Genomic DNA, 25,716 nt, shown 5'->3' with positions numbered 1-25,716 from the left:
GTTTTGTCCCACTGTGTCCTGAACTGTATATGGTTAAAATGACAATAAAAGCCTACTTGACTTGACTACCTGACAACACCAATTAGCTTAATCTGCATGTCTTTCACACCTCCAAGATCTGGGATCGATTCCGGCCAGGCTCGATTCCCGAGCTTGATGGGTTTCCTCCTGGGTTCTCCGGTTTCCTCCCACAGTTAATAGGCTTGGCGTTTCCAAATTGCCTGTAGTGTGTGAGTGTGTGTGTGTGAGTGTATGGATTGGCACGCTGTCCAGGGTGTACCCTGCCTCATGCCCTAAGCCTCCTGGGATAGGCTCCAGGCTCTCGCGACCCTGCTACAGGATAAACTGGAGTACCTGGAGAAACCCCACCAAGCACAGGGACAAGAACACACAAACTCCAGTTACACCCCCTCAGGTGGGAATCGAACCTGGACCCTGCAGGCGACAGTGCGACCAGTAAACTGATATGAAATGTAAACATTTTTTTTAAAGGGTATACAACATAAGGATTGGTGCTTTGGACTTTCCCAGTCAACACAACAGAGGCAGTTTTGTTCCTGCGTGTGAGTGAATCACTAGCGTATGGAGGCTTGCGAACGAATCGACTCCCACCTGATCCGTTAACGCAGACGGAGAACCGATTCGTTGGTGATTCACTCGAGCCAACATGGAGGGTCGGGGTTCTGCGCGCGACCGAGCGGCTCTCTGGACACCCGGGTTCGGGCTGCAATGAAGCAAGAATATATGATGTGTATAGATTTTTGACATTTTCTCTCTTTTTAAAAAAAAAAAAAAAAAGACGCGCACCCAGAGACAGATTTGCATCCATTGTGTTAGTGCTGAGTCGTGATTTGAGCGAGCCGTACAGTACCATGAGCTCGGGGGAAGGAGAGGACGTGTGTAAGGACGGAGCGGAGGTAGCGGCGCTCTACAGAGCCGGTGAGTACCGGACCAGGAGGAGGAAGAGGAGGAGGAGGAGGAGGAGGAATGCAAAGAAATGCGTTCGGGTTGTTGGGCCCCGCGTGCGTGAAAACGCTAACAAAAGCTCGTGGGTGTGTATGAGGCTGGGTGGGTGGGTGGGTAGCTCGAGCTGTGGATGATGACCCAGCTAGGAGGCTGCAGATGGGCTCGCGTGCACTAGAGTGATGATGATGATGATGATGCAATGGATGTACTGCTGCGTGCATTCCTCAGATGCATGTGCATGGAGGTGTGTGTTGTCTCCTCTGTGTTTCAATGATGTACTGAGTCGCATAGCTAAACATCAACATTACCATGCATATAGAAAAACTCGTGCAAGACACACACACACACACATTTTCTGTTTCTGCATCCCATAGCATTCTCTTGCATTAGTTGTTTTCCTGCGTGACGTAGGCTCATCTGGGTCTCTCTCCCTCTCTCTGTCTCTCCAAGGTGGAATGACGTCATCATTATAAACATTCTGCATAGAGCCTGGGTTCTCCTACAGGGCAGATTGACATGTTAATCTAACGCCCTGATCTAGCTCCACAGAGCATTACATCTAAATATCTTCACGTTTCACAAAACTGTAATAATAATAATAATAATAATAATAAGGCATAATTATTGGGTGTACAGTGTGTTCCTGGGTTACGCACAGAAATATCCATCTTTACTCTTACCCAAATAATGTGAAGATGCGTGGATGAATGAATGAATGAATGAATAAATGAATAGAAGGGTCCCAGATAGGGCATAGCACAAAAGTTTGCATCCCTGATGGTTTATGGATGAACATTGTCATAAAAAAAAGAAATACAGTAGTACCTCGGTGCACAAAGTTTTTAGGGCAAACATTTTTTTGTAAATTGCAAAATGCATTTTCCCATAGGAAATAATGTAAATGTAGATAATCTTTCCAGCACTATAATCATATTTTTGCATATAAAACAATTAAATATTTCAAAGACATGTAAATGTTAATTCTTGGGACCCATGGTGCTATGTCTTCACTTAGTTTTGCAAAAAATGCAAAAAAAAAAAAAAAAAAATTAAACTACAACCTCACAGAAAAAAAGAAAAAAAAAATCGTTTCTTTTGGCTTTTCACTGATGCAAACAAGTTTTGGACAGCTCTCGGACATACGTGCAACTTAGTCGGCATTTATTTCGGCTCGGCTAGTTCCTTTGTATTTCGAATATGCTTTGTATGTAGATGCAAATTTCTTGCAGAATTTCAGTTCTTAAGGCGAAATTTTCAACCGGGGAAGTTTTTAAGGCGGGGCATTCGTATGCCGAGGTACCACTGTATTACCACTGTATTTTTTTATTCAGATTTTTGACACGTTTTATGAGGTGGGTCTTGTGGCATAAAAATGCCTTTTAATTAAACGTACGCGTAACCTGTTAGTTTGATGTATAGCTTGTGTGCGTCCTCAGAAATTAACGCGACCCGTCCATATATAAACCGGAAAGTCCAAGCACGTCAAAAATATCAGAACGTTCAGAGAAGTTGTGTGATCAGGTCTGCAAATACCCCCTATTTGATATGACTTTACTGCTGCAGAGTAACAAATATGCACGTCTTAAATGCCAAGCGCTATCTTAAATGTTGACATGGAATCTAACGTCCTTGAGAATTGCGATGTTTGTTTACTTGATGCTAAACTGTTTGATTGAATTACCCGGTGTGCCCCCTACTGGAATCCCCTGGTACTATCCATAGTATATGGCCAAGTATGCCAGCATATAGTCTCACGTCGTTGCAGGTTGACTACGTGTGTTTTAACAATGCATATATTTTCATCTTTAGAAAATTGTGACCTAGAATGCCTTTTGATGACGTGATTTTTAAATGGTATGAGGTGGTCTGAATAAGTTCAGTAATTTATAAAATACTGAATAGTCTTAGACTTATTTTAGGAAATTATAGATAGGGTTGGCTAGAGTCAAGAATATTTCACTTGCTTAGATGTCATTATTTGCAGTGTTAAAAAAACAACAAAAAAACACTATATGCTTATTTAAAGGAAAGGTAAACTGTTTTATTTAAGACTGTAGTTTGCTGTTAAAGACCAATTTTGCAAACCGGTGAATAATAGCTGTTTATTTGTTTGCAAAATTGGTCTTTAACTTAGCAGCCTATTTTTATGACCGTTTAGCTTAACTCTGAGCTTTGGTTTTATGGTTTATCATTGTGAGTCGAAATAAAAGTTAAAGAACTAACCCTCACAAATGAGGAGACTCCTAAAGAGGTTCTTTGCCTCTGGGATGTTACGTTATGATGCTGGATCAATTCTGTCTCGTGCATTACTTGGATGTAGAGATTTAGATGTACAGTTTGTTTTGTTGTCATGTTTTGGAACATTTTATCTTACATGGATTGTAATTCGTGTGATGATTTAAACCACTCACTGATTGATGAATTCTGTGTACATAATGCTGTATTCCAAAAGAAACATCACTCCAGCTAACCAGGGATAAAATTTGGGTTGGGATGAAGGAGGTAATTTTCATTCAGATAAAAGGTATATCTGCTCTCCTGAACCCTGGGATATAGGTGCACATTGTGATTTAAACCTTCATTTAAAAGTTATGGTCACCTGTTGGCCCCTGTTATCCCATTACGGCGGAACATAAAAAAATATTTCTAGTTCTCCAGCTTATTCGAAACACAGCTCTGGGTGTCAAAGCACATTCCACTCTAGACTCAATTCTGACTGATTCCACCTGCTTCTGAGGAAATTCTAAGTACTCCAGGCAATTGCATCACTGAAGAATGCTTGACCAAGCCCTGGAGAACTTTCCCATTCCCTCTCTTAGAAAGTTCTACCAATTTTATCGACTCTACAGAAAAGTTTGTCCAATCCTGATTGCTCCTGCAGAATCAGTTCCAGAGAAAGTTGTACCATTCCTACATACTCCATAGTTTGACCTCCCCAATCCACCACAGCAAAAACGTAACTAATCTCACCTTCTGCCCCCAGATCATTCATGCCCCCTTTAAAACTATTCTATACACCTTATACCAATTCAGGTCTGAAAATTTCACCAGTTTTGACCAATAGTCCCTGCTACTATAGAGCTGTTGACCAGTTCCTACAAATCCTGCAGAACATTTTACCAATCCCGCTCACAGAAACTAACCTGGGAAAATAGTTTTACTGCAACAGAAGACATCATACAATCGGGTGTGGAAAAGTGTGTGTCCAGTACACATGATGTACTGTACATAACTTCATTCCACCAGCTCTTGACTGTTGGTCGAAACAAGACTGCCTCTTGACAAATGGCTAATCATTATACGACAGTGGAAAGTGAGTCGGTCATGGCCTACTTCAACCACTTGACAACCTAGCAGCTGATGACCGAAAGGCATCTCAGGCCTTCATCTCTACCACTTTATTCCCAAAGCAGAAAACCCCAGGCATTCTGGGAGGTGGCGCTTTCTGTAGCCACAGTCCATCGTTGTTCCTCCGATGGCTAAAAACCCATGGTGGTGTTGTGACTCTAAAAATTCATATTATTCTGTGGTGGCTCTGTGGTCTCCTCCTGTACTATAAAAGAAGCCTGCAGAAATTGCCGTGAAAGAACCCTAGAGGTCATTATAACATGTGCCAGTCACTTGGTGCGGACGGTCTGTTTTCCAGATCAAGGGTTTAATTGAAGTGTGAATAGATTTTATGTCTGCCTGGTGAGCAGTTGCCGTTTCGCCCTGGAGAAACCATTTGTCTCGGATTCTCCTGCTTCGTCTATCAAAGCATTATTGATCTTGTCAATGGAAAATGTCGTACTTCTTGGGAAATCTATGACATTTAAAAAAATATGTACGATTTTAAAGCTGGATACAGGTTAATGAGATGGACATTAGGGTTCTTCGGGGGGTTGTGCATGTGTGTGTGTGTGTATGGGGGAGTGAATCAATTTCAGACTCATTCATCGTCCATAGGATGAGGGAGCACAGTGGTGGATGGGATTTGAACAGAATGATCCATGCTTACAAAGACAGAAACCAGACCAGGGTCAGATCGGCAGAACTAGGAAAAACTCCCCACAAATGAGGAACATTTTTAAATGCCAAAATTAACATGATATCAAACTCTTTGCTTTGTTCCAAGCCTGCCTATGTCAAAGCAGCTTTCCCATGGGACTTTCATTTTGCCATTTGCCAGTGGTAGAATAATTGAGCTTTTCTGCTTCCTGTAATCTAGCCTGGAGGTTTCTACTCCATGGATTTTTTGAGATATTCCTTGCTTTTATTATGTCTGATTAGGGGTTAGCTTAAAGACTGGAGGCAACTGTGGTTTGGCCCGTTTCCTCAAATTGCCTAATTTCTGTGGTGTGTAAAAATTATATGTACACTTATGTATGTAATAATACAGACTATATTTAAGACCTAGTACATGTGTCTTACAGGATATGACTGTAGCATGTAATATATACAACGAGTTGATGAGAAAATACGGACCAGTCCAAGGAACTGTCAACGTTCTTTTCTTACTCTTATAACATAGTGTTAGACTAGGTAATGTGTCGGGTGATGGCTTTGTATGGCACGTAATCATCTTTCCGTGTGTTTTGTCCGACCATCTTTCCATTCCACTTATTCTGCAGAGGGTTGGATTGGGGCCTGGAGCCTGTCCCAGGGAACGTAGGGCACAATGCTAGTCAATCGTACACTATAGCTAAGTCCAATCAGCCTACAACTAATGTGTGAGAAAAATGGAGTGCCCAGAGGAAACTTACCAAGCACAGCAAGAACATTCAAGGCCCCAACCCGGGAGGTGCTGACCACTCGGCATAGGAGTCACCACCCAAAACAATATTAATACCTTTGTGCCAATATGTTCAAAATTGCGATATCATCATTTTATAAATATCCCTATTTGATATTACATTTTCTGTGCTTTTGTTACAATTTAAAGAAAGTTTAATAAAGCCTATTCCTCATAACAGTACTGTAGTTCTTAGTTAAAAGCCAAGGGCAGCATCTTAACAAATACAAACTAACTTTAAATACAAGTGTAAAATAACAATAAAATATTATTAACTAATTACTTAAAATTAAATTAAGCGAGAAAGCTTTATTTTACTAAGCAGCATGTATCTCTGTCATCCGCTATAATTATTATTTCTAAACAAACGTAGCAAATTATTCACTCCTACCACAAGGGATGAATGTGTTAATAGTTTAGAGAGCACCACCTGTAGCATTATAAAGAAACTGCAACGTTTTACCTCCTCAAAGTCTCCGAACTCAACTTCATTGAGTGCGTGGGTGAGTGGGTGCGAGCATGCTTCTAATGCGGGCACGTTGAGCTGCTAACGCACGTGGTTTTCGACTCATTAACACTCACTGTGTTTTGAGACTGGTTTAAGTGTGTGTAATGAGTCGGTTTTAGAATAATTCAATCACAGAGTTTGGAAAAAAAGTCAGATCGAACGGTTCATCTCTATTGTAAATATTGAAAAAAAAATTTAAATAATATATTTTGTAGTCAGTGTGGCGATGCATAACTGAATTCACCCTCATTTTTACTAACCACTGTAAACTCAAATTAAGTATCTGAAAGCTTGCTATCAATAAGCCTTATGTGTGAGTCCACCTGAAGTTCTAACATCACTTTTGTTTTCATCATACAAAGCCGTAGCTTAGCTTTATTGTTTAACCAGAATGCTTCTCGATTCAGAAAGCCCAGTGTTCTCAAACTCTGAACAATGTACATCATCTGTTTCTGCTTGATGTATACCAGCATCAGGGTTGCATTTTCTGATAGTGAAGGCCTTACAAACAACATATTTGACTGGGTGGAGAGGTTCATCATGAGTACCCTCAGAGCTTTTTTAAAAAAAAGTTTCTATGTTTGTTTATTTTTTCTGTCAATTTACTCAAAGAGGTCGGACTCGGCCAGCTTGCATTCCACGCTAACCTAATTGCTAGTTGGTCTCAGAGGAATCTAGACACATGGGTCGTGAAGTAGCTATGGAATATCATCCCACTGGGAACTGGAGGAAGAGCCTTTGGCAGGAACCCAAGTTTTGGGTGGTTGCTCTCTCTCCTCGTCTCTCTCTCTCTCCTCGTCTCTCTCTCTCTCTCTCTCCTCGTCTCTCTCTCTCTCTACTCGTCCATCTCTCTCTCTCTCTCTCTCTCCTCGTCTCTCTCTCTCTCTCTACTCGTCCATCTCTCTCTCTCTCTCTCTCTCTCTACTCGTCCATCTCTTTCTCTCTTTCTACTCGTCCATCTCTCTCTCTCTCTCTCTCTCCTCGTCTCTCTCTCTCTCTCTCTACTCGTCCATCTCTCTCTCTCTCTCTCTCTCTCTACTCGTCCATCTCTTTCTCTCTTTCTACTCGTCCATCTCTCTCTCGCGCTCTCCTCGTCTATCTCTCTCTCTCTGTCTATCCTCATCTATCTTGCTCTCTCTCTGTCTCTCCTAGCAGCTCTTCAAATCCTTCATCCTCTTTTGAATTTTCCCAAGAAACCCCGACACACAGTGCACCTACAACAGGAAACAGCTGTTTAAAGGGCGTTTGATACGGATCAATTTTATCGGAAAAAAGCGGCATCTTGTAAAACAAAGACGAAGCCAGAAGGATGCACAAGGAATTGCTTCTTTCCTCTGATGTTTAACAAGCTGTAACTGGACTTTACCACAGAGCACTGGAGCTCATTAAACAGATACGAAACGACAAGAACACTTTGTTCTGCAGCGGCTCATAGACTAAAGTCGTACTTTATTATCTCAGTCCTTTTTTTTTTAAACTGATCAGCCAGACATTAAATTATAGTATTAAATGGTGATATTAAAATGAAATTTTAACTATGTCCATGTGTGTGTGTCTGTGAGAGACAATAAAGAAAGCTTGGTGTATGTGCCTTACTGATAGAAATCTGCACCCACAGCTGCAATTCCATTTGGATGAAAATTGGATAAAAGTAAATAATTCATTCTCCACCTGGGGTTCTGGACAGGAGAACTAAGAACAGCTGTCTATAAATGCTTTATCTGATTTTGGGCTGATATTAAACTACCACCTATGTGTAGTAACTTGGCTGGTCCCGGATCAGTAATAATATTGGAACTTATCTCATTCTCGTAGGTATTTGTTGCGTATAGCAATCCTATAGCAACGTTATGATGATCCGGTGCTTTAGACCAACAGTTAAACTTCTTACCAGTTTCCAGCCATTGGGAGCGTGGTTTCTTTATGGTGACTGGGGCAGTGGTGGCTCAACTGGTTGAGGTTCTAGGTTGCTGATCAGAGGGTTGAGGGGCCGAGCCCCACCACTGCTGGGCTGACACTATTGGACAGTGCCCATAACCTGATACCCATATAATTTTCAATTCAATTTCAATTTTCTATTTTATTTGTATAGCGCCTTTAACAATTTACATTGTCACAAAGCAGCTTCACACAATCAAAAGAATTAAGTTTGTATGAAATATAAATGTGTATGAATCAAAATGATAAGATTGTCCCTGATGAGCAAGCTGAGGACGACGGTGACAGTGGCAAGGAAAAACTCCCTGAGATGGTAATAGGAAGAAACCTTGAGAGGAACCAGGGATTGATTTGCATAATATTATGCGAGACTGGAAGTTCAGTATAAGAGGAGATGTGTAAGATTAAAGTCCAGTTTGTTCCTGGAGGCTCAGGTAGACTGTAACAAATTCTAGTCCTGAGCGACTAAAGTCACAGGTCCATCAGTCGAGGACAGGACCACCTTCATGGAAAAGTTGAGCCATCCCCAGTCACCACACTTATCCCAGGCATACCACACGGGGGATGAGATCTCCAACCAGAAGCAGGACTCCAGGATGAGTTAGACAGGTCCAGAGGGCAGAGGAGGTCTGGATCACTGGCAGCTCAGGAGCGGCATGTATAGCTCGACAGAGAGATAGGAAGCGGAAAAAGGAGAGAGGAGAGAGCAGAAGAGGAGAGAGCAAAAGAGATTGAGAGATGGCAGTTAGGTATGGTCACAGTCGAAAGATGTATAAGGTGAATGTATATTTAGTGCAGAGTGCAAGCAGGGACTCCAGCAGGACTAACTATGACAGCATAACTAAAGGGCAGAGCCAGAAGGAAACACAAACATGAGGGCTTCCTGAGATGTAAGGCAACCAATCACCTCACCGTCAACAAACCTGAGTGATCAATGAGAGTGGGGAAGACAGCATCTAAACATACTAGTTCACCATATTACTCTACGTCCATGATTCCCCCAGATCTGCTCCTTTACCTGAGGCTAATCTATTTATAAAAATGCTTGGCTAAATAAATAGGTTTTTAGCCTAGACCTAAACACTGAGACTGTGTCTGAGTTCCCGAACACTATTTGGAAGACTATTCCATAACTTTGGGGCTTTGTAAGAAAAAGCTCTGCCCCCAGCTGTAGTTTTAGTAATAGGTGGTACTGACAAGCAGCCTGCATCCTTTGATCGAAGTAGGCGTGGCGGTTCGTAAGACACTAGCAGTTTACTTATATAAGCATTGCAGTGGGACTGATGCAGTGGAATGATCCATGAGAACGAAGCAGAGTGGACAGGAAAAGTGTAGACTGAGATTGGAAAAGCCTGGAAAACTGACCATTTATACATTGGTCTACCCTCACTCGATGAGGACAACCTAACAAATGGCGACTACATAGCAAAATCAAAATGCTCACATGACTTATTAAATAGAAGTGAGACAAATGACAGAAAGAAACTTTTGCTATGCATGAGCATTTTAGGGGACTAGCTTTGCCATAGATATCCTGGAACTCTTACTGCTCTGCAATACTAAATGGACCACACGCACATGTATTAAATGTCCACCCTGTGGAGTGTGCACAAGTGTAACCACGTGCCTCTAAGACAAAAAGAGACTGCACAGAGGTGAAAGTAAAACGACATGTACATTAGCTGTTCTAGCACACACGGTCATCAGCTGGTGGTCCCTTTTTACCGTAAAGGGAAGTCATGGATCAAATGAATTAACTTAATATATGTGGGTGTTTTCATGAATGAAAAGAAAAATAACACAGCGTTTGCGGTTTGGGTGCAGCTGGAAACTGTGTGTTGGTATGTATGAAATAGCTGTCCAACAGGATTTACACCCACACGCCTGGAACACGCCAGAGTGGCCCAGCTGAGCCCTGGTCTCAATTAGGTTCTCTGTCGTGTTTCTTCCTTAAGCTCTGGTATTATTTGGGATGAAAATGCTGTTCAGCTGCTGACGAGACACAAGACATTGTGTTCCTTAACATACTGTAAGTGGAAATAGAGATTTGTAGTATATACCCATTAGAAATTTGAAAGACTATGGTATGTACTGTAGTTTTCTGCCTACATTTTTATATATAACATAATATTCAGACATTCAAACATTACTGTGCTCCATAGGATTTTATACAGTACCAGCATAGGGGCTGTTGCACCTCAGTGGATACCGTGATAGTACTATGGTATGTACCACCATACAGTGCATCCGGAAAGTATTCACAGCACGTATTCATATGGTATTCTCCTCTGTGGAGAGAGGAGAACCTTTCAGAAGGACAATCATCTCTGCAGCAATCCACCAATCAGGCCTATATGGTAGAGTGTCCAAAGAGTCTCATCAGACCTGAGAATTTTGTTTCCCATGGTCTGAGTGTCCTTCAGGTGCCTCCAGACGGGCTGCCATGTGCCTTTTACTAATGAGTGGCTTCCCTCTGGCCACTCTACAGAGATGGTTGTCCTTCTAGAAGGTTCTCCTCTCTCCACAGAGGACCTCTGAAGCTCTGACAGAGTGCCCATCGCGTTCTTGGTCACCTCCCTGACTAAGGCCCTTCTCCTCCGATAGCTCAATTTAGATGGCCGGCCAGCTCTAGGAAGAGTCCTGGTGGTTTCGAACTTCTTCCACTTACGGATGATGGAGGCCACTGTGCTCATTGGAACCTTCAAAGCAGCAGAAATTTTTCTGCAACCTTCCCCAGATTTGTGCCTCGAGACAATCCTGTCTCGGAGGTCTACAGACAATTCCTTTGACTTTATGCTTGGTTTGTGCTCTGACATGAACTGTCAACTGTGGGACCTTATATAGACAGGTGTGTGTCTTTCCAAATCATGTTCAATCAACTGAATTTACCACAAGTGGACTCCAATTAAGCTGCAGAAACATCTCAAGGATGATCAAGGGAAACAGGATGATCAGGGGAAACAGGATGTGCCTGAGCTCAATTTTGCAAAGGCTGTAAAAACTTACGTACATGTGTTTTCTCAATTTTTTTCTTTTTAATAAATTTGCAAAAGTCTCAAGTAAACTTTTTTCATTTTGTTATTATGGGGTGTTGTGTGTAGAATTCTGAGGAAAAAAATAAATTTAATCATTTTAGAATAAGGCTGTGACATAACAAAATGTGGAAAAAGTGATGCGCTGTGAATACTTTCAGGATGCACTGTACTTTGGTGAGTACTATGGTACTTATTGGGTACCACAGTGTCTACAAAAATGCAGCAGATATTTAATATTTTTTTATTACTATATTTATATTTCTGCATCCATACTATTGGTATGGTATAGTACAGGCAGTTCGATATTATTGTATGTAATATAAAGAGCTTCACCATACACTGTGGTATTTATTTAATGTTACATACGAAAAAATATTACATAGACATATCTTAGACGGTATTCTGGTAGAAGTTCCACAGTACCATAAATGGTAGAACCATGTACTGTAAGATAGTACATGTACCGTTGTACCAAAGTATTGACAATGGTAGAATAATATACTATATCAGCAAATAAGTAAGTAACATGGTATTGTGAAAAATACCATGGTACTATATAACACGGTACAGGTACCATCGAACTACCATTTACTTCAAAAGTACATATACAGAAAGTAAAAGTACAGTACTTTACTATTAAACTTGCAATGGTATCTCGGAATTTTAATTTAATTTTATTTTCTCTTGGGGGTGAGGTCTTAAGGCGAAATTTCCTATTGCGAAATGCCTTTTCCTATAGGAAGTAATGTAAATACAGACCACCGTATGCATGTTTGAATTGCACCATGGTGAATACTATGAATATCTCTATACTTAAATAAAAGTGGGGATTTTTTTTATAGTTTTTTTAACCAGAGGGAATTTTAACCTTCAAAATGTGTTAATTTCTTGTGTTTTTTTAAAGAAAAGTAAGACCAAGTTTAACAGCAAGTTTTATATTTTACTTTTCACAAATGGATTGCTATTTGTGGCAATTTATCAGTTCTACTTAGCTGCTGTTTGCGCCTCTTCCCCATGCTGCTGCTAATGCACAAGGCACTTTACACCAAGACTGTTACTCCAGCTTCCACTTCATATACATTCCATATAAATTATTATATTTATACATTTAGTGCAATTACCTTGTGTTTATTCTTTAGTTTATTCTTATGTTTATTATTGCTACCAAACAAATTTCGTTGTATCACTACAAAGTCTCTTTATCTTTACTGTAGCTAGCTTAACCTGGCTAGCAAACGCCTCTTAGCTTTTTACCCAGCTAGCATCTAAATAACTTAAGCTAAGTCAACGAGTTTAGTAGTTATCATTTCTTTTTATGTTTTAGATTTGTTAGTTAGAGGCATGTATGATGTTATAACAAATTGTAAAGTTTTTAAGTAGTTTGAATTAATGTTACTATGCATTGTAAAGACTAATGAAAGACTTAACTCCTCCTGCTAATACTGCAAGCAGCCATACATTCGGCTAATACAGAACAAAAAATATTGCTATGAAAAGCTTGGAAATACCTGTTAGGTTTTATTCAGCACACAGGAAAGTTTTATACGATGTTGCTTCACCTTCTATAACGTCAGGCTGACACCAAAGTTTATTTTAGACAGGCAAAAGAATGCAATTTATTACAGGTTATTTTACACATAGTCTGGCTGTACATGTAATCTGGAATATATTTTTAATAATTAATTATTTGCTTGCTTTTTTTTTTTAAAAGAATTTTGTTTAAAAAATAAATGTAAGCAAACATTCTCTTAATGAGAGAATTTATCTCTGTTTCTCAATTATTTGCTGTTAACCTAGATAAAGTAAATGTGTCCGAATACAAAATGCTTCATTTAATAGCTAAATATCACACATTCATTTGCAGTCAATATAACTGCAATGTTATTTTTTTTTTTAAACACTTGCCACCCCAGCAACATAATTCTATCATTCACCTATTTTTTTCTTTAGAATATCCACCATGTGATTGATCACCATTTTCTAAATTGGGTTGTTTGCATTGTTCTGGATACTGTATCTCTATCAATTCTTAGCGATTTTCAAGTATTAACTGATACCTAAAGTCTTATATGAGCAGTTATATAATTTTAAGAACTGTTTAAGTCGCAGTATTTTAATGGAAGCTCAATGGATAATATAATATCCAGACTTATTCCATAGTTTCTTTATTTTTTACTGTCAGTCCGGTTAAAAGCAACCTTCAGCCCACTGTTGGTTCTAGTAGTTTAACTGACTGTGTTAAGACTTCAACTGAAGTATTTCGAGCGTTGCTGTACATTTATAACCAAGACGCCCACAAACCGGCTTTGAACTGCGCTGTTTTGTCTCGCATGACATGTTTTTGTAACATGTGGCTGTCTGTGGTGCGCCACATGTGGCACGTTGTTAAATCGTGATTCCTATTTGGTCGCACATCAAAGCTCTTCATCTTAGAGAGAACTGTGCCTTTTGATTTTATTGATTTTCTTTCTTTCTGTTTTCCTTTATTTCTTTTTCTTCCTTTCTTTGCAGACTGTTCTCTTCCGAAGTGTGAACCCACGCTTGATTTAGCGGGACGCACAGGTGAGATGATCGCCATTTGTTTTGGTCTGCTTTGCAATAGCGAATCTGGGTTTTAAGCTTTTCTGCTCTATTTGGTTTTGGAGGTTCTTTGTAATACGCTTAAATGATCCTGTTATGTGGCTTAAACTAAAACGTACTTCATTCCGCTACAGCAAATCCTAATCACACTGATGTAACATAACTGTTTTAGAAAAGCCACTTAGTCTCATCCATACAGTAGCTCCAGCCTACTTGGAGTAACTTTGTTCTTCTACCTACATTTATGTTAGAATTAAAATATTACTTTTGGTAAGAGAAATAAAACAAATCAACAGAAAAGGATTCACTGTTATTTGAAAATAAGATTTTTTTTTTTTTGGGCCAGGCTTCATTGTAACACCCTGACATTAATTATTATCATACACACCTCATGTGTTTTAATCCTCATATAGACAATAGATACTAAGATTCTCAATCTTCCCAATCAATCTTTTATGTTCTGTAATGCATGGTTTATTTATTAGTCATTAAAATGCCTATTAAAACCAAGCAGGAAACATAAAATAAAGTTTCAATTTCTACCCGAGGACTGGTTGTAGCACTGCTTGTAAATTTATCTTTCCATTTCCATAAAATTAGCTGTCGACATTAGTGTAGCTATATGAAACTTTACAATAGTGTATTAAATGTTCAAAATGTGTCTCTAAGCAGCAGCATATGAATGAATGTATAGCTAGTTACCTTTGGGTACAAATGGGAATTATTTCGAATTAAACTAACAATAAATGGATGCAGCAGCAGCAGCAGTTTCCCCAGCAATGCCAAGCCCCTGCTCTAATTAGACACTGGAGTGTATTGGATTCATGCCGAGCTTGGGCTGGGTCTGCTGCACTCTTTTGGACTAGAGAACATTTGCACAAAGGAGCTCTCCGGAGGAGGTTTTAGGGCTCTCGGGCTCGTTTCCAAAGGCCTTTACCAGGCCGTCAGGGCAGATTAGACCCTCCACATTCGCCGTTCTAGTTCGGACTGGATTTAAAAAACGTTTCTGTGGTGGAGCAAAGACTCGAAACTGTCAGCTATGTATCCGGAGCTCTTATTAGGCAGGTGAAAACCTCTTTCAGTGATGTTTTGAAAGCAAAGGCGGTTTATTCAGTCAGATAAAACACAGCGTCAGACTAACTAAAGCAAGTCGAAATCTTGTTAGCGCTGAATAATCTGCAGGGACTAACGTGGCCAAAAATGGGAACAATAATGGTTTGAAGAGACCTGCTTTTTTTTTACTATATAATGAGGAAGTTCTCAAACCCTGCAAATAAAAAAAATAAAAATCTACAGTGATATTAACATCATATTTCTCCCTCAGTTCAAGCTGTATGACTAATTATATGTGTATATTATTGTTCTTGTTAATGATACTTGACCGTTTTTATAGCAGAGGTTGAGCTGTTGAAGTTGACCCTTGCCATGGCATTACAGGGGACACTTACAATCTATATATATCTTTTGCTTTTATTAGCTAATTAGTGGTAAGACAAAACCATGCAATAAATTCACCCGGAGGAAAAGCCAAGTCATCTATTTTGTCCTTTATAATAGAGTTAAACGTCTATCCAGGGACACATGAGCAAATAAAAAAAATGTGCAATTGTTAAAAGTTTTTAAACCCGTAAGAGACCAGACCGATTTCTCATTTAAGGGAAATTATGGAGGATATAACACAGAGCACAACAGACCACATGGGTCATATTTTAAAGGACCTCACATGGCACTTGTCCCTGAAAATTTTATGTTACATACAGTGGGGGAAATAAGTATTTGATCCCAAAAGAAATGAAGGGTCTATAATTTTTATTATAGGTTTATGGTAAAGGATTGAGACAGAATATCAACCAAATATCCAGAAAAAGCACATGATACAAATGTTATGAATTAGGTTGCATTTAAATGAGGGAAATAAGTATTTGATCCCCAAGCAAAACATGACTTAGTACTTGGTAGAGAAACCCTTGCTGGAAAGCACAGTGGAAAGACCTTTCTTGTAGTTGTTTACCAGATTTGCACACATCTTGGGGTGCATTTTGATCTACTATTCTTTACGGATTTTCTCTAAATGTTTAAGGTTTCTTGCCTGTTGCTTGGCAACTCGAAGTTACAGCTCTGTCCATGAATTTTCTATTGGATTAAGATCTGAAGACTGGCTGGACCACTCCATGACCTTAATGTGCTTGTTCTTGAGCCACTCCTTAGTTGCCTTGGCAGTATGTTTGGGGTCATTTTTCATGCTGGAAGAACCATCCACAAACCATCTTCAGGAGGTTCTCATCCAAAATTTTACAACACATGGCCCTCAGTGCCACACAGTCAATCTGTACCTTTAGCAAAGAAACAGCCCCAAAGCATAATGTTTCCACCTTCGACTGCTTAACTATGGTGTTCTTAGTGTCATAGTCAGCATTTTTCTTCCTCCGAAAACAGCAAGTCGAGTTGATGACAAAGAGCTTTTTTGGTCTCATCTGTCCACAGCAGCTTATCCCAATCTTTCTCTGTTTATTGGCAAACCTCAGATGGGTCTGTACAGTACATGTGTCCATGAGGTGAAATCTTGCATATAGGCCCATTAATGGTTACTTTGTATTTCTTTCATTTGTAAATAATCGCTCCAGCCCTTGTCTCCTTCTCACCAAGCTTCTAGCTGATGGTCTTGTAGCCCATTCCAGCCTTGTTCAGGTCCAAAATCTTGTTCCTGACTTGCTTTGACAGCTCTTTGGTCTTGCCGATGGTGGTGAGGTTTGAAAGGAAGATATTTAGTGGACAGGTGTCTTTTTTTTTTTTCTTTTTACACGTACCACATTGTTGTTAGGAGCACCTTCTTAAATTAATGTGTACCACAAGAGGACATAACCAGTCTGTGAAAGGCAGAATTATTGTTGGTTGGTAGGAGATCAAATACTTATTTCCCTCATTGAAATGCAATGAATCATAACATTTGTATCATGTGCTTTTTCTGGATTTTTGGTTGACATTCTGTTTCAATCCTTTATCACAAACCTATGATAAAAATTATAGACCCTTCATTTCTTTGTAAGTGGTAGGGGATCAAATCTGTAGGGGATCAAATACTTATTTCCTCCACTGTATGTAACAGTAATATTTCCTTAATTTGTTTTATATAATTTTTTAATGAAATGCAGCCACAGCAGGTTAAATGTAAAATATAAGAAGTTATAAAATTATTCAAAGTGTTAAATAGGATTAAACAAAAAAACAAGCTTTTTTACAATGAGCTAGTTGAGGCACATGTGCTACCCAGGCACACCACCGGTTTGGAAATGATGTCATGGGTAAAGAAATTCTACGGCAGGATGTTCATTAGCTTATTTAAGAACTTTAGGAGTTAAAGGCAAGGATAAAGCTGAATAAGGAACTGTGGCACCATGCGTTCTTATAGGCTACTACTTTCAGTCCCTAAGTAACAGAAAAAGATCTGTTATCTCTGTGATCTCTGTTCCTCAACATAACTATAAATGGTTTAAATATACTGTCATTCTGATGGGATGTAATGGGACAGTAATACCACAGTAGTACCACACACCACTGCAAATCAAACTCAGTATCAAAAAAACAAAAAAAGCTAATTTAATTACAGATTATTAACTTTGGGAATTCCGTTGCTATCCCGCGTGAAGATAAGCCCAGGCTAAACCTCTGTTTGTTGTAGCCCTGTAGTCTTTTGGCAAGTCCATAGTCGTGTTTGACAGCCTGTTGACCCTGATCACAATGTAAAGCCAGACAGCTTGCTGATCTGCGTTAGGCTATTTCATAAGGGCCTCTCGATCGGAAGTACCCTCAAATCCCAAATAATACCATCCTACGGTGAGCCTAATCAGAGTGCTGAATATGCTGGTTTTGGGGTTTGGATGAATTCCATAGTTGAAAGTTTATTTATGATGTTTAGTTAACTTTATTTTGTAGAAATATTACTTTTTTAATTTAGTACTTTGCACATCAGGAGAGATACGAAATTACTCTCACAGCAATTTCATTGTTAAAGCTGCTATCCACATTGTCTAGCATAACATTGGTGCCATGACCCGGATAAATCGTTTGTAGATGGCTTTCGACCCCATTGTTTTTTGTCCAGAGGCTTGAAAAGGAAGTGAATTGTTTTAACACAATGTTACGAATTACAACAACACAGATATATAAAGTCATCATACAATTTATCTATTAAAGTGCACTCACTTAAAAGAGGGAAATAACAGAGCGGGCTTAGGTTTCACACCCAAAGCTGTTAAACATGCCTTCTCAAGCACAGTCAAACTGGCAAGTATTGCCATGACGTCAATACAATTTAAAAAGTTTAAAAACAGTTAACAAAGTCGATATTTAAGAAGCCCAAGCTGACTGGGTGCAAAGTGCCACCATTTCAAAATTCTGGTTTCTGGCTGATTTATGAACAGTGTTTTAGCTAGGTACTGTATTTATTAGTTTTATTGCCTTAATTCTTTGGTTTGAAATCCGTCCATCTCAAATCTACCCCTCCTTTCATGCCTCCCATGGTGACGATGCGCCACATGCTCAGGTTTTGTTTCTGTTCTCGATGTGTCTCGACCTCTGTCCTCATTTTGTCTCATCGGTTTTTGTTGGCCTGTTGCGTTCACCTGTTCTATGTTAGGACTATTAACAGTGTGCTGAAAGCGAATTGACACGTCGTCTTGAAGCTGCTTTGATTCTCACATAAATAAAACGTGGAAAACGAACAAAGCTTGAGTGTGTAAAAGCGGATTATGTTAATCATACCAATAAAATGCACATTAGTCACCGTCAAGTTGTTGATCTTTGCAATTTGTAAAGAATGCAGAACTTAATTAGTTTTGCGCAGGGTTGCGATCATCCTGACTAGGCTCAGATGTTCCAGATGTGAGCTCCTGTTGTGGTTCCATGACACATGGAAATCATTTCGTTTAAACTAATGCAGTGTCAACTTTATTCATGTTAAAGCGTCATGCATCCCAAACTGGTGTTACTTAGTCAAAACAGACGTGACTGAAAGGTGTCATTGTTAAGACACAGCAGATAAAAATATACTCCAGCTCTTTTCAGTATTGGTATTGGAGTTCTCACTACTGATCGGACTGGTAGCTGTGAATCACGTTGTGCTGCATTACACCAACCCTCTGCGGAGTGTGTAACCAGCTCCAACAACTAGCGACAGAAACAAACCCTGATTGTGTTGTTTGAGGTCCGGATGCGATTTTGCCAATAACGTCCTCATCCCCGTGCTAAAGGCTGATCCATGATTTATTGAACCTTTCAGATTTTAGTGTTCCAATTCATTTTTCTTCCAAGCCCACAGACAAGATCCTTTCCAGAAATTAGAGAGAGAGAGAGAGAGAGAGGGAAAAAAACCACACCATTATGCAAATCGAGCCTCACTTGTTTGAACAGCACCCTGCTGTTGCACACTACGCCTAATTTTTGTGCGTTTGCCTAGTGTAAACAAGAAATGTAATTGTTCCCCAAGGAGTTTCCTCTCGGGATTACGACAAGGAGGATGCATTTCCTTCTGTATGAGGCTTCGGGGGAGCCATCCATATTGTAAACGGCAATTCTAGCGGTCACACATTATTGACCGCTGCAAGGAACGGTGATATCTGGAACCTTTTGAAAATATTATGCAAATGATCACTGCTTGCCTTATAAATGGAAGGACTGTCAAGCGCATTACCATTATGCAGTGCTGTTATTTATTTATTTATTTAAACGCCTTAAGCCCAAAAACTGTGACCTGAGTATTGGACAATGTGACATACATGATTACTGGCTAATAAAACAAAACAACTTCAATTTCCTTTGGGCGAAACACCTGCCCTTGTTGATTCTCATGAATATTCATGCCTGGTTGCTAAATCTCCCAGATCCTTGTCATATCTCAGAGGTGACAACGCAGCGGTGTGCTCACGGGCAAGCTCATATACAACACACCTCCAGTCTGATGTGTAGATGAGATAGCAGCGGGAATATTAAACGAGTTAACATGATGCATTACTGACACGTCTATGACCGCAAGGCGGATCCAACGATCTCAGTTCAGGAGGCTCTGGATGCCCCAGATATGTGAGCTCGCTTTCTTCTATTCCACACTCCAGTGGTTAATTAGGTCACAAATGGCAAGAAGGGGGGACTCACTTAGCTTGTGAAGGACAATATTGGATTAAAAAATAAATAAAAAAGACGTACCACAAGTTCACTGAATGAGTTAAATAGTTTTTTAAAAACTAATGCTGGTAATAAAATGACTGTTTAAAGCTACTATAATATATATGTATTGATGTTCCAGAACATGACTGCAATCACTAAAAATACAAATTAATAGACGTTCTTGAAATAGTTTAATAAGATGTTGTGCTACAAGAGAAATGAAACCACATAGATATTGTATATATGTATACAAAAATATTGTTTAGCATTCTACAGGGTGGGCCATTTATATGGATACACCTTCATAAAATGGGTCACATTAGTATATGTGAGGGGGAAACCTTTTTAAGATGGGTGGTGACCATGGTGGCCATCTTGAAGTCGGCCATTTTGGATCCAACTTTTGTTTTTTCAATAGGAAGAGGGTCATGTGACACATCAAACTGATTGGGGATCATGTCTCACTGCAAGTCAAACCATATGGGTGAGACGTTTGATACATAGGTATTGAGCGGACACTTAAAGCATCAAAGAAAGACAATCAAAAACAGGTCGTCCGTTAAGTGAGCGTTTAAGCGAACAAAAATAAAATCAGGGTGCGAAGCAGTTTTTGGTATGAAAATAACAGCATCCTACCCCAGCTCCTGATTACTGGTTAGCATGTTTAGCTCCACCTCCTTGTTACACGTCATGTGATTGACAGCGGAACGTCGTAAATAAGGAAGAGAGATGAGAATTGATTGGGTTTTATAACTAAATCATTTGCTAACCTTTGCCCTGATTGGTAATTTAATAGTGTTTTGTGATCGCATATTTTTTTTCGGTTAATCATGCAGCTCTACTACATCACGCGCTTTCCTTCTGACCCTGACGCGCCCATCGCTCTGGAATCCTCACATTAGGGGTCACATTTTTTCACTTCTCCAAAGTCCAATATGCTCCCTAGCAGATTGATTTCTGATTAGTCTTACTAACAAGTTGTTTTCTTATGGACTCACACAGCTGTTTAGTCCCCATCCTGTGAGCTCTTATGATATTGTGTACAGTATGTAGGGCTGAGCGATAAAATGAAAACGATAAGTATCGCGATAGACACGTAATCAATATCAATAAAAAATGTGTTCGATAAAACGTTCGATAATTTTTATTCTTTGTCGGAAGAAAACAGAGGTCGCAAAGCTAGTTTGGTTGCTGTCATGCTCCGCGATCGGCACTAGGACCCTGAAGCAGTACGGTGGGCACGATTCAAGAAGTATAAAAGGAGACAAGATGCCGCTTCACATCGCTCAGTCATTGAGTCTGCCCATGCTGTTTCCGACACTTCGCCGGATCTTATGTGATTTTGGGTCCAATTCCTGATTGAGTCGTTTCTCGCGGCAGCGCAACAGCCCGTAAATTCATGCCCATGCAGCGATGAGAAAGACACACGAGTCGATGCATGTCTATTCGTTTATTTTCTGCGTTGTCAGGCGATATTACAAACTTCCGGGTGGATTTCGTACTTAAATCAAACCAAAAACTACGAAAAGAAAATCTCATCTTACATTTCCGCGTTCACGCACATTGGACTGCATTACCCACAAAGCATTGCCTGCACTGGACTACACTCCCGTAAACAGCTGCCGTAAAATCAACCTCTCACATTACATTTTAATTATTTGAGTTTTCCATGGTTATTGACATTTCTGTCTTAATAACTGAGGGGACTATGATCAGAGGAAGGTTAAGTTTAAAATAAAAATGTTTAAATGTAATATATTTTTCTCCTGGTCCTTATTTTAAATAGGTCATAAAAATATCAATAATTATCGATATCGACCGATATGAAACACTGATATCGTGATACAGTTTTCAGCCGTATCGCCCAGCCCTAACAGTACGTATACAAATGCTCTCACTACTATCACTATATCATATCAACACATCGCTATGTTCTGTTCTTTATGGAATCTCTATTCATGATTCTCGCCGTCCAAATCACAACATAATCGTGAAAGATTAATAATGTGGTGAAGTGTTTAGTAAACATCTCATGCCTTCCCTGGTTGTAAAAGCGTCTCCCCCGACCCCCCTGTGGCATCACATTAATTCCCAGTGCGGTTTTGCAATGGCGGTGTAAGCTCCATGTGCAAATCTGAGGTCAGGAGGTTAGAGTGTGTAATAAGACACACATGATATCATCACTGTCCCGATGTAAAGTAGATATATTGGTGCACAGCTGCCAGACAGACGGATATCTCCTGGCCTGCCGTTAAGGTTTTACCAACCATTGTTTTCTTTGTCCTGCTTTTCTCTCTTTCATTTTCTCTCCCAACATGGAGTAACTTTAGCTAGAACATACTGACTTACTCACGCTCAAGTGAATCGAACATTATTTTGCAGTTAAATCAGTTTTATAATGCACCAAAATGTTTTTAACAGAACAGTATTTTTTAAAAGTTGTGTTAGCTGTGAATCTACGTTTCAACATTACAACAGCTGCATAGCGACGTTTAAGTATTGCATTTGTTTAAACAATGGGTTTGGCGTATAGCTAGGTTTATATGTTGCTTTTGATTTGTAGTTACGTATAAACATTGCATTTAGTATGTCACACTTTTAAAAACAAGGTGTTTGGCTTGCAGTTATGTTCATGCAAGTTACGCGGTTATGACTGCACGACATGTTGAAATGCATCAGTAGAGGATGAGGGTTACGGCGGATTCTATCCATGAACTCGTTTCCTTCTCTCAGTCTATGCTGATGTACCTAGTGGTGTAACTAGACCGTTAAATGTTGTTAATCCTTGTGGAATTCAGCATATGATAACATATCATGGAGGTTTTATTATGAAGGTAAAACAGTAGCAAAACCCGAGAGCTTGCAAATTCGAATGTGAGAACTTGTAAAATGAATATTTGTATTTGTAAGTTGAAATTTGTACTCACAGCTCTGATGTGAAAAGCTGCATCTATCGATTTGCACACCTGTGTTTTGAATTCGAAGTTGCAGATTAACAGGCACAATTGTGTACTACACATTTATCTTTGCGCTTTACTTCAGTTTCGGTGTACAACCACAAGTCGGCGCTCACAACCTCTCAGATCTGGCAGTACAACCTCAAATCCCGGCGCTCTGACTTTTGCTACTCATTTTGCGATATTCCTGTAGCATAACTCACTTGTGCACTTGTAAACGTGGGGGCGGGGCTGGGGTGGAAATGAAGTCATTTTATTGGTCAATGCCTCACTAATGAACAACGCCAGCCACAATGCAAACATTTGTATGCATATGTATTAGCTATTTTGTTTTTAAACGCTTGGAATTTTTTTTTATTAACTATCATTAGTTTTACTGGATTTTATATACCAGTAAAAGCGCAGCAATGTCGTTTAAATGGTTGGCATAGACGACCACCACCACCGAAATGGCGCGAGCTGCTCTGTGTAGTCTGTGACGTCATCGCGCACAAAACGTCCCACTTCATTGGATGGCTCCAATTAATTAAATGTTCATTGGTGAGGCATCGACCAATAAAATGACTTCATTTCCACCCCAGCCCCGCCCCCGCGTTTACAAGTGCACAAGTCAGTTTTGCTACAGGAATATCGCAAAATGAGTAGCAAAAGTCAGAGCGCCGGGATTTGAGGTTGTACTGCCAGATCTGAGAGGTTGTGAGCGCCGACTTGTGGTTGTACACCGAAACTGAAGTAAAGCGCAAAGATAAATGTGTAGTACACAATTGTGCCTGTTAATCTGCAACTTCGAATTCAAAACACAGGTGTGCAAATCGATAGATGCAGCTTTTCAAATCAGAGCTGTGAGTACAAATTTCAACTTACAAATACAAATATTCATTTTACAAGTTCTCACATTCGAATTTGCAAGCTCTCGGGTTTTGCTACTGTTTTACCTTCATATTTTATAACCTTTTAAACGTATTATAAACTGTTTTTTAGAATTCAGGATATATTTTGTTAATTCAAAACATTATTATTAGACAGGACCACATAGAGAAAAATCACTTTTTGCAGGGTGGAGGCCGTAGTTAAACATACGTGACGGTTCACTCCAGTGTATGCTGACATCTGCTGGGAGAGATTATGGGCTGCAAAACAAAAACAGAAAAAACAAACAGGCCTCTTATCTTTTTTTAGGTTTTAAGATACATTTATTGAATGGCTATTTGTGTGTTTCATGAGAATCAGTGCCCATGTTGGGAGGCTTTACTGTGGCTGAGTGAAGGAAAGAAAGACTATTTGGGTGGAGCAACTGCCACTTGTGGTTGTAAGCAGTGTGTGTGTTGACATGGAAACCCAGTTTAAAAGCCCTACAATTAAAATAAGGACAGTGCATCCTAATTTAAGGATGAGTGCTTGCACTTTTTCTTTTTAAATCACTTTTAAAAGGGAATTCTGACCATAATCACCACTTTATTTAGATCGTCTTTTAATGGAGATTAAAATGTTTGACTCTTTTAGGATGCTATTTGTTTAAGTGTAGGTGTGTGATGGCTGATTCGCTGTAAATAAAAAAAAAAGCGCAGATGCCACGCCTCATTCACCCAGCTACTGTTACTGTATCACCCTGAAAAAAATGTTTCTCCCTATTGTGACCTCATATAAGAAGGGCCTCTCCTGACAGCTTCTTGCTCATCCAGTTTCGGTTCTTTTAAGGGGTGTGTCTCAGCAGTAGCTCATTTACAGTGAAGTAAACAGAGATTGAGTTATACACACCTTCACTGTATGACTAAGAGAAATGAAATAGAAAAAAAAACATGGACCATGCTGATAAAGACTTCATGCCATCCCAAACTGCTACAGGAAGTGTGAAAGCGATTGCGCAATATGTGAAAGCATGACCATGAGTGTTAGAATTGCAGAAAGGTGGAAATAAATAGATACAAAGGAACAGCGTGGACTTGTTAATATTCCAGACATACTTATCCATTTCCTCGTATTCATTTCTTTTCCAATGCTTTACCTGGTTGCTGTTCAAGTTGTGCTCTTACAACAAAAAAAAAAGGGACACGTTGTTGTTTTAAGACCTGTTGTCTGCCTGGTATTTTTTTTTTGTTTTTGTTCATCTGCCTCGTTCCTGTCCAGACGTGCTAGGTATGCTAGATTTTTTTCTGTTGTCTTGGTACCCTCAGAAGAGACTACTGGAGCCTTTCATTTACTGTAGGTGCTTTGTCATTGATCTGTGGCAGAACCGAGCCACAGGGCTTCTACAGGGTCATCTAATGCGCTCTGGCCTGTTTTCGAAAGCTTTCCACGAAAATGATGTGAAATGGCTGCAGTGACGACACTCCCTCAGAGGACAATGCCAAGTGACGGAGATGAAGACCCCTTTCATCAGGTCGAGAGCTGTGACTCAGACTGTGGGACCGATACACCCTGACTTACGCATTAGAGAAAGGCTAGAAATCAAAGAGTGAGTCTTTGCAGCAGCACTTGCTTTGGTTGAGGCTGGATATTACCATAATGAGATGCATAGCGAGCAGGTCCTTCTTCTTTTTCTTCTTCTTTTTTTAGCTGCGGTATTTGGGACCTTTCAGAGTGTAGTCATTCAGGCATCTTACAGCATAGAGACTGGGGTTCTGTGAAATGCAGCAAAAATCTTACAAATGGGGGGTTTTCAGACACAAGTCAGTAGTTAGATAGAAAGCTCACAATGACAAAGAGAGTCCTAGAACATGTCTGACAACCCTGGCGTCATATTGTTCATTTTAAATAGTTTTAGTCTCTTCTTCCCTCTGCCAAGACACCATGGACCCA

General features: G+C 39.7%; 1 protein-coding gene across 1 annotated transcript in view; it reads left to right on the top strand.

Moving 5' to 3' along the window:
- The first annotated feature begins 684 nt into the window (after positions 1-684).
- The window catches only part of triob (trio Rho guanine nucleotide exchange factor b), a 115,897-nt gene continuing 90,865 nt past the window's right edge, over positions 685-25,716 (top strand). Inside the window, exons 1-2 of the mRNA XM_053493967.1 lie at positions 685-939; positions 13,730-13,780. Coding sequence (XP_053349942.1) covers positions 873-939; positions 13,730-13,780 — 118 coding nt within the window. The 5' untranslated portion in view covers positions 685-872. The remainder of the gene's footprint in view (positions 940-13,729; positions 13,781-25,716) is intronic.

The sequence above is a fragment of the Clarias gariepinus genome, chromosome 4 (genome assembly GCF_024256425.1).
Source record: "Clarias gariepinus isolate MV-2021 ecotype Netherlands chromosome 4, CGAR_prim_01v2, whole genome shotgun sequence".
Lineage (NCBI taxonomy): Eukaryota > Metazoa > Chordata > Actinopteri > Siluriformes > Clariidae > Clarias > Clarias gariepinus.
Note: the sequence above shows the minus strand (reverse complement) of the source record. Positions and strands in the feature narration are given on the sequence as shown.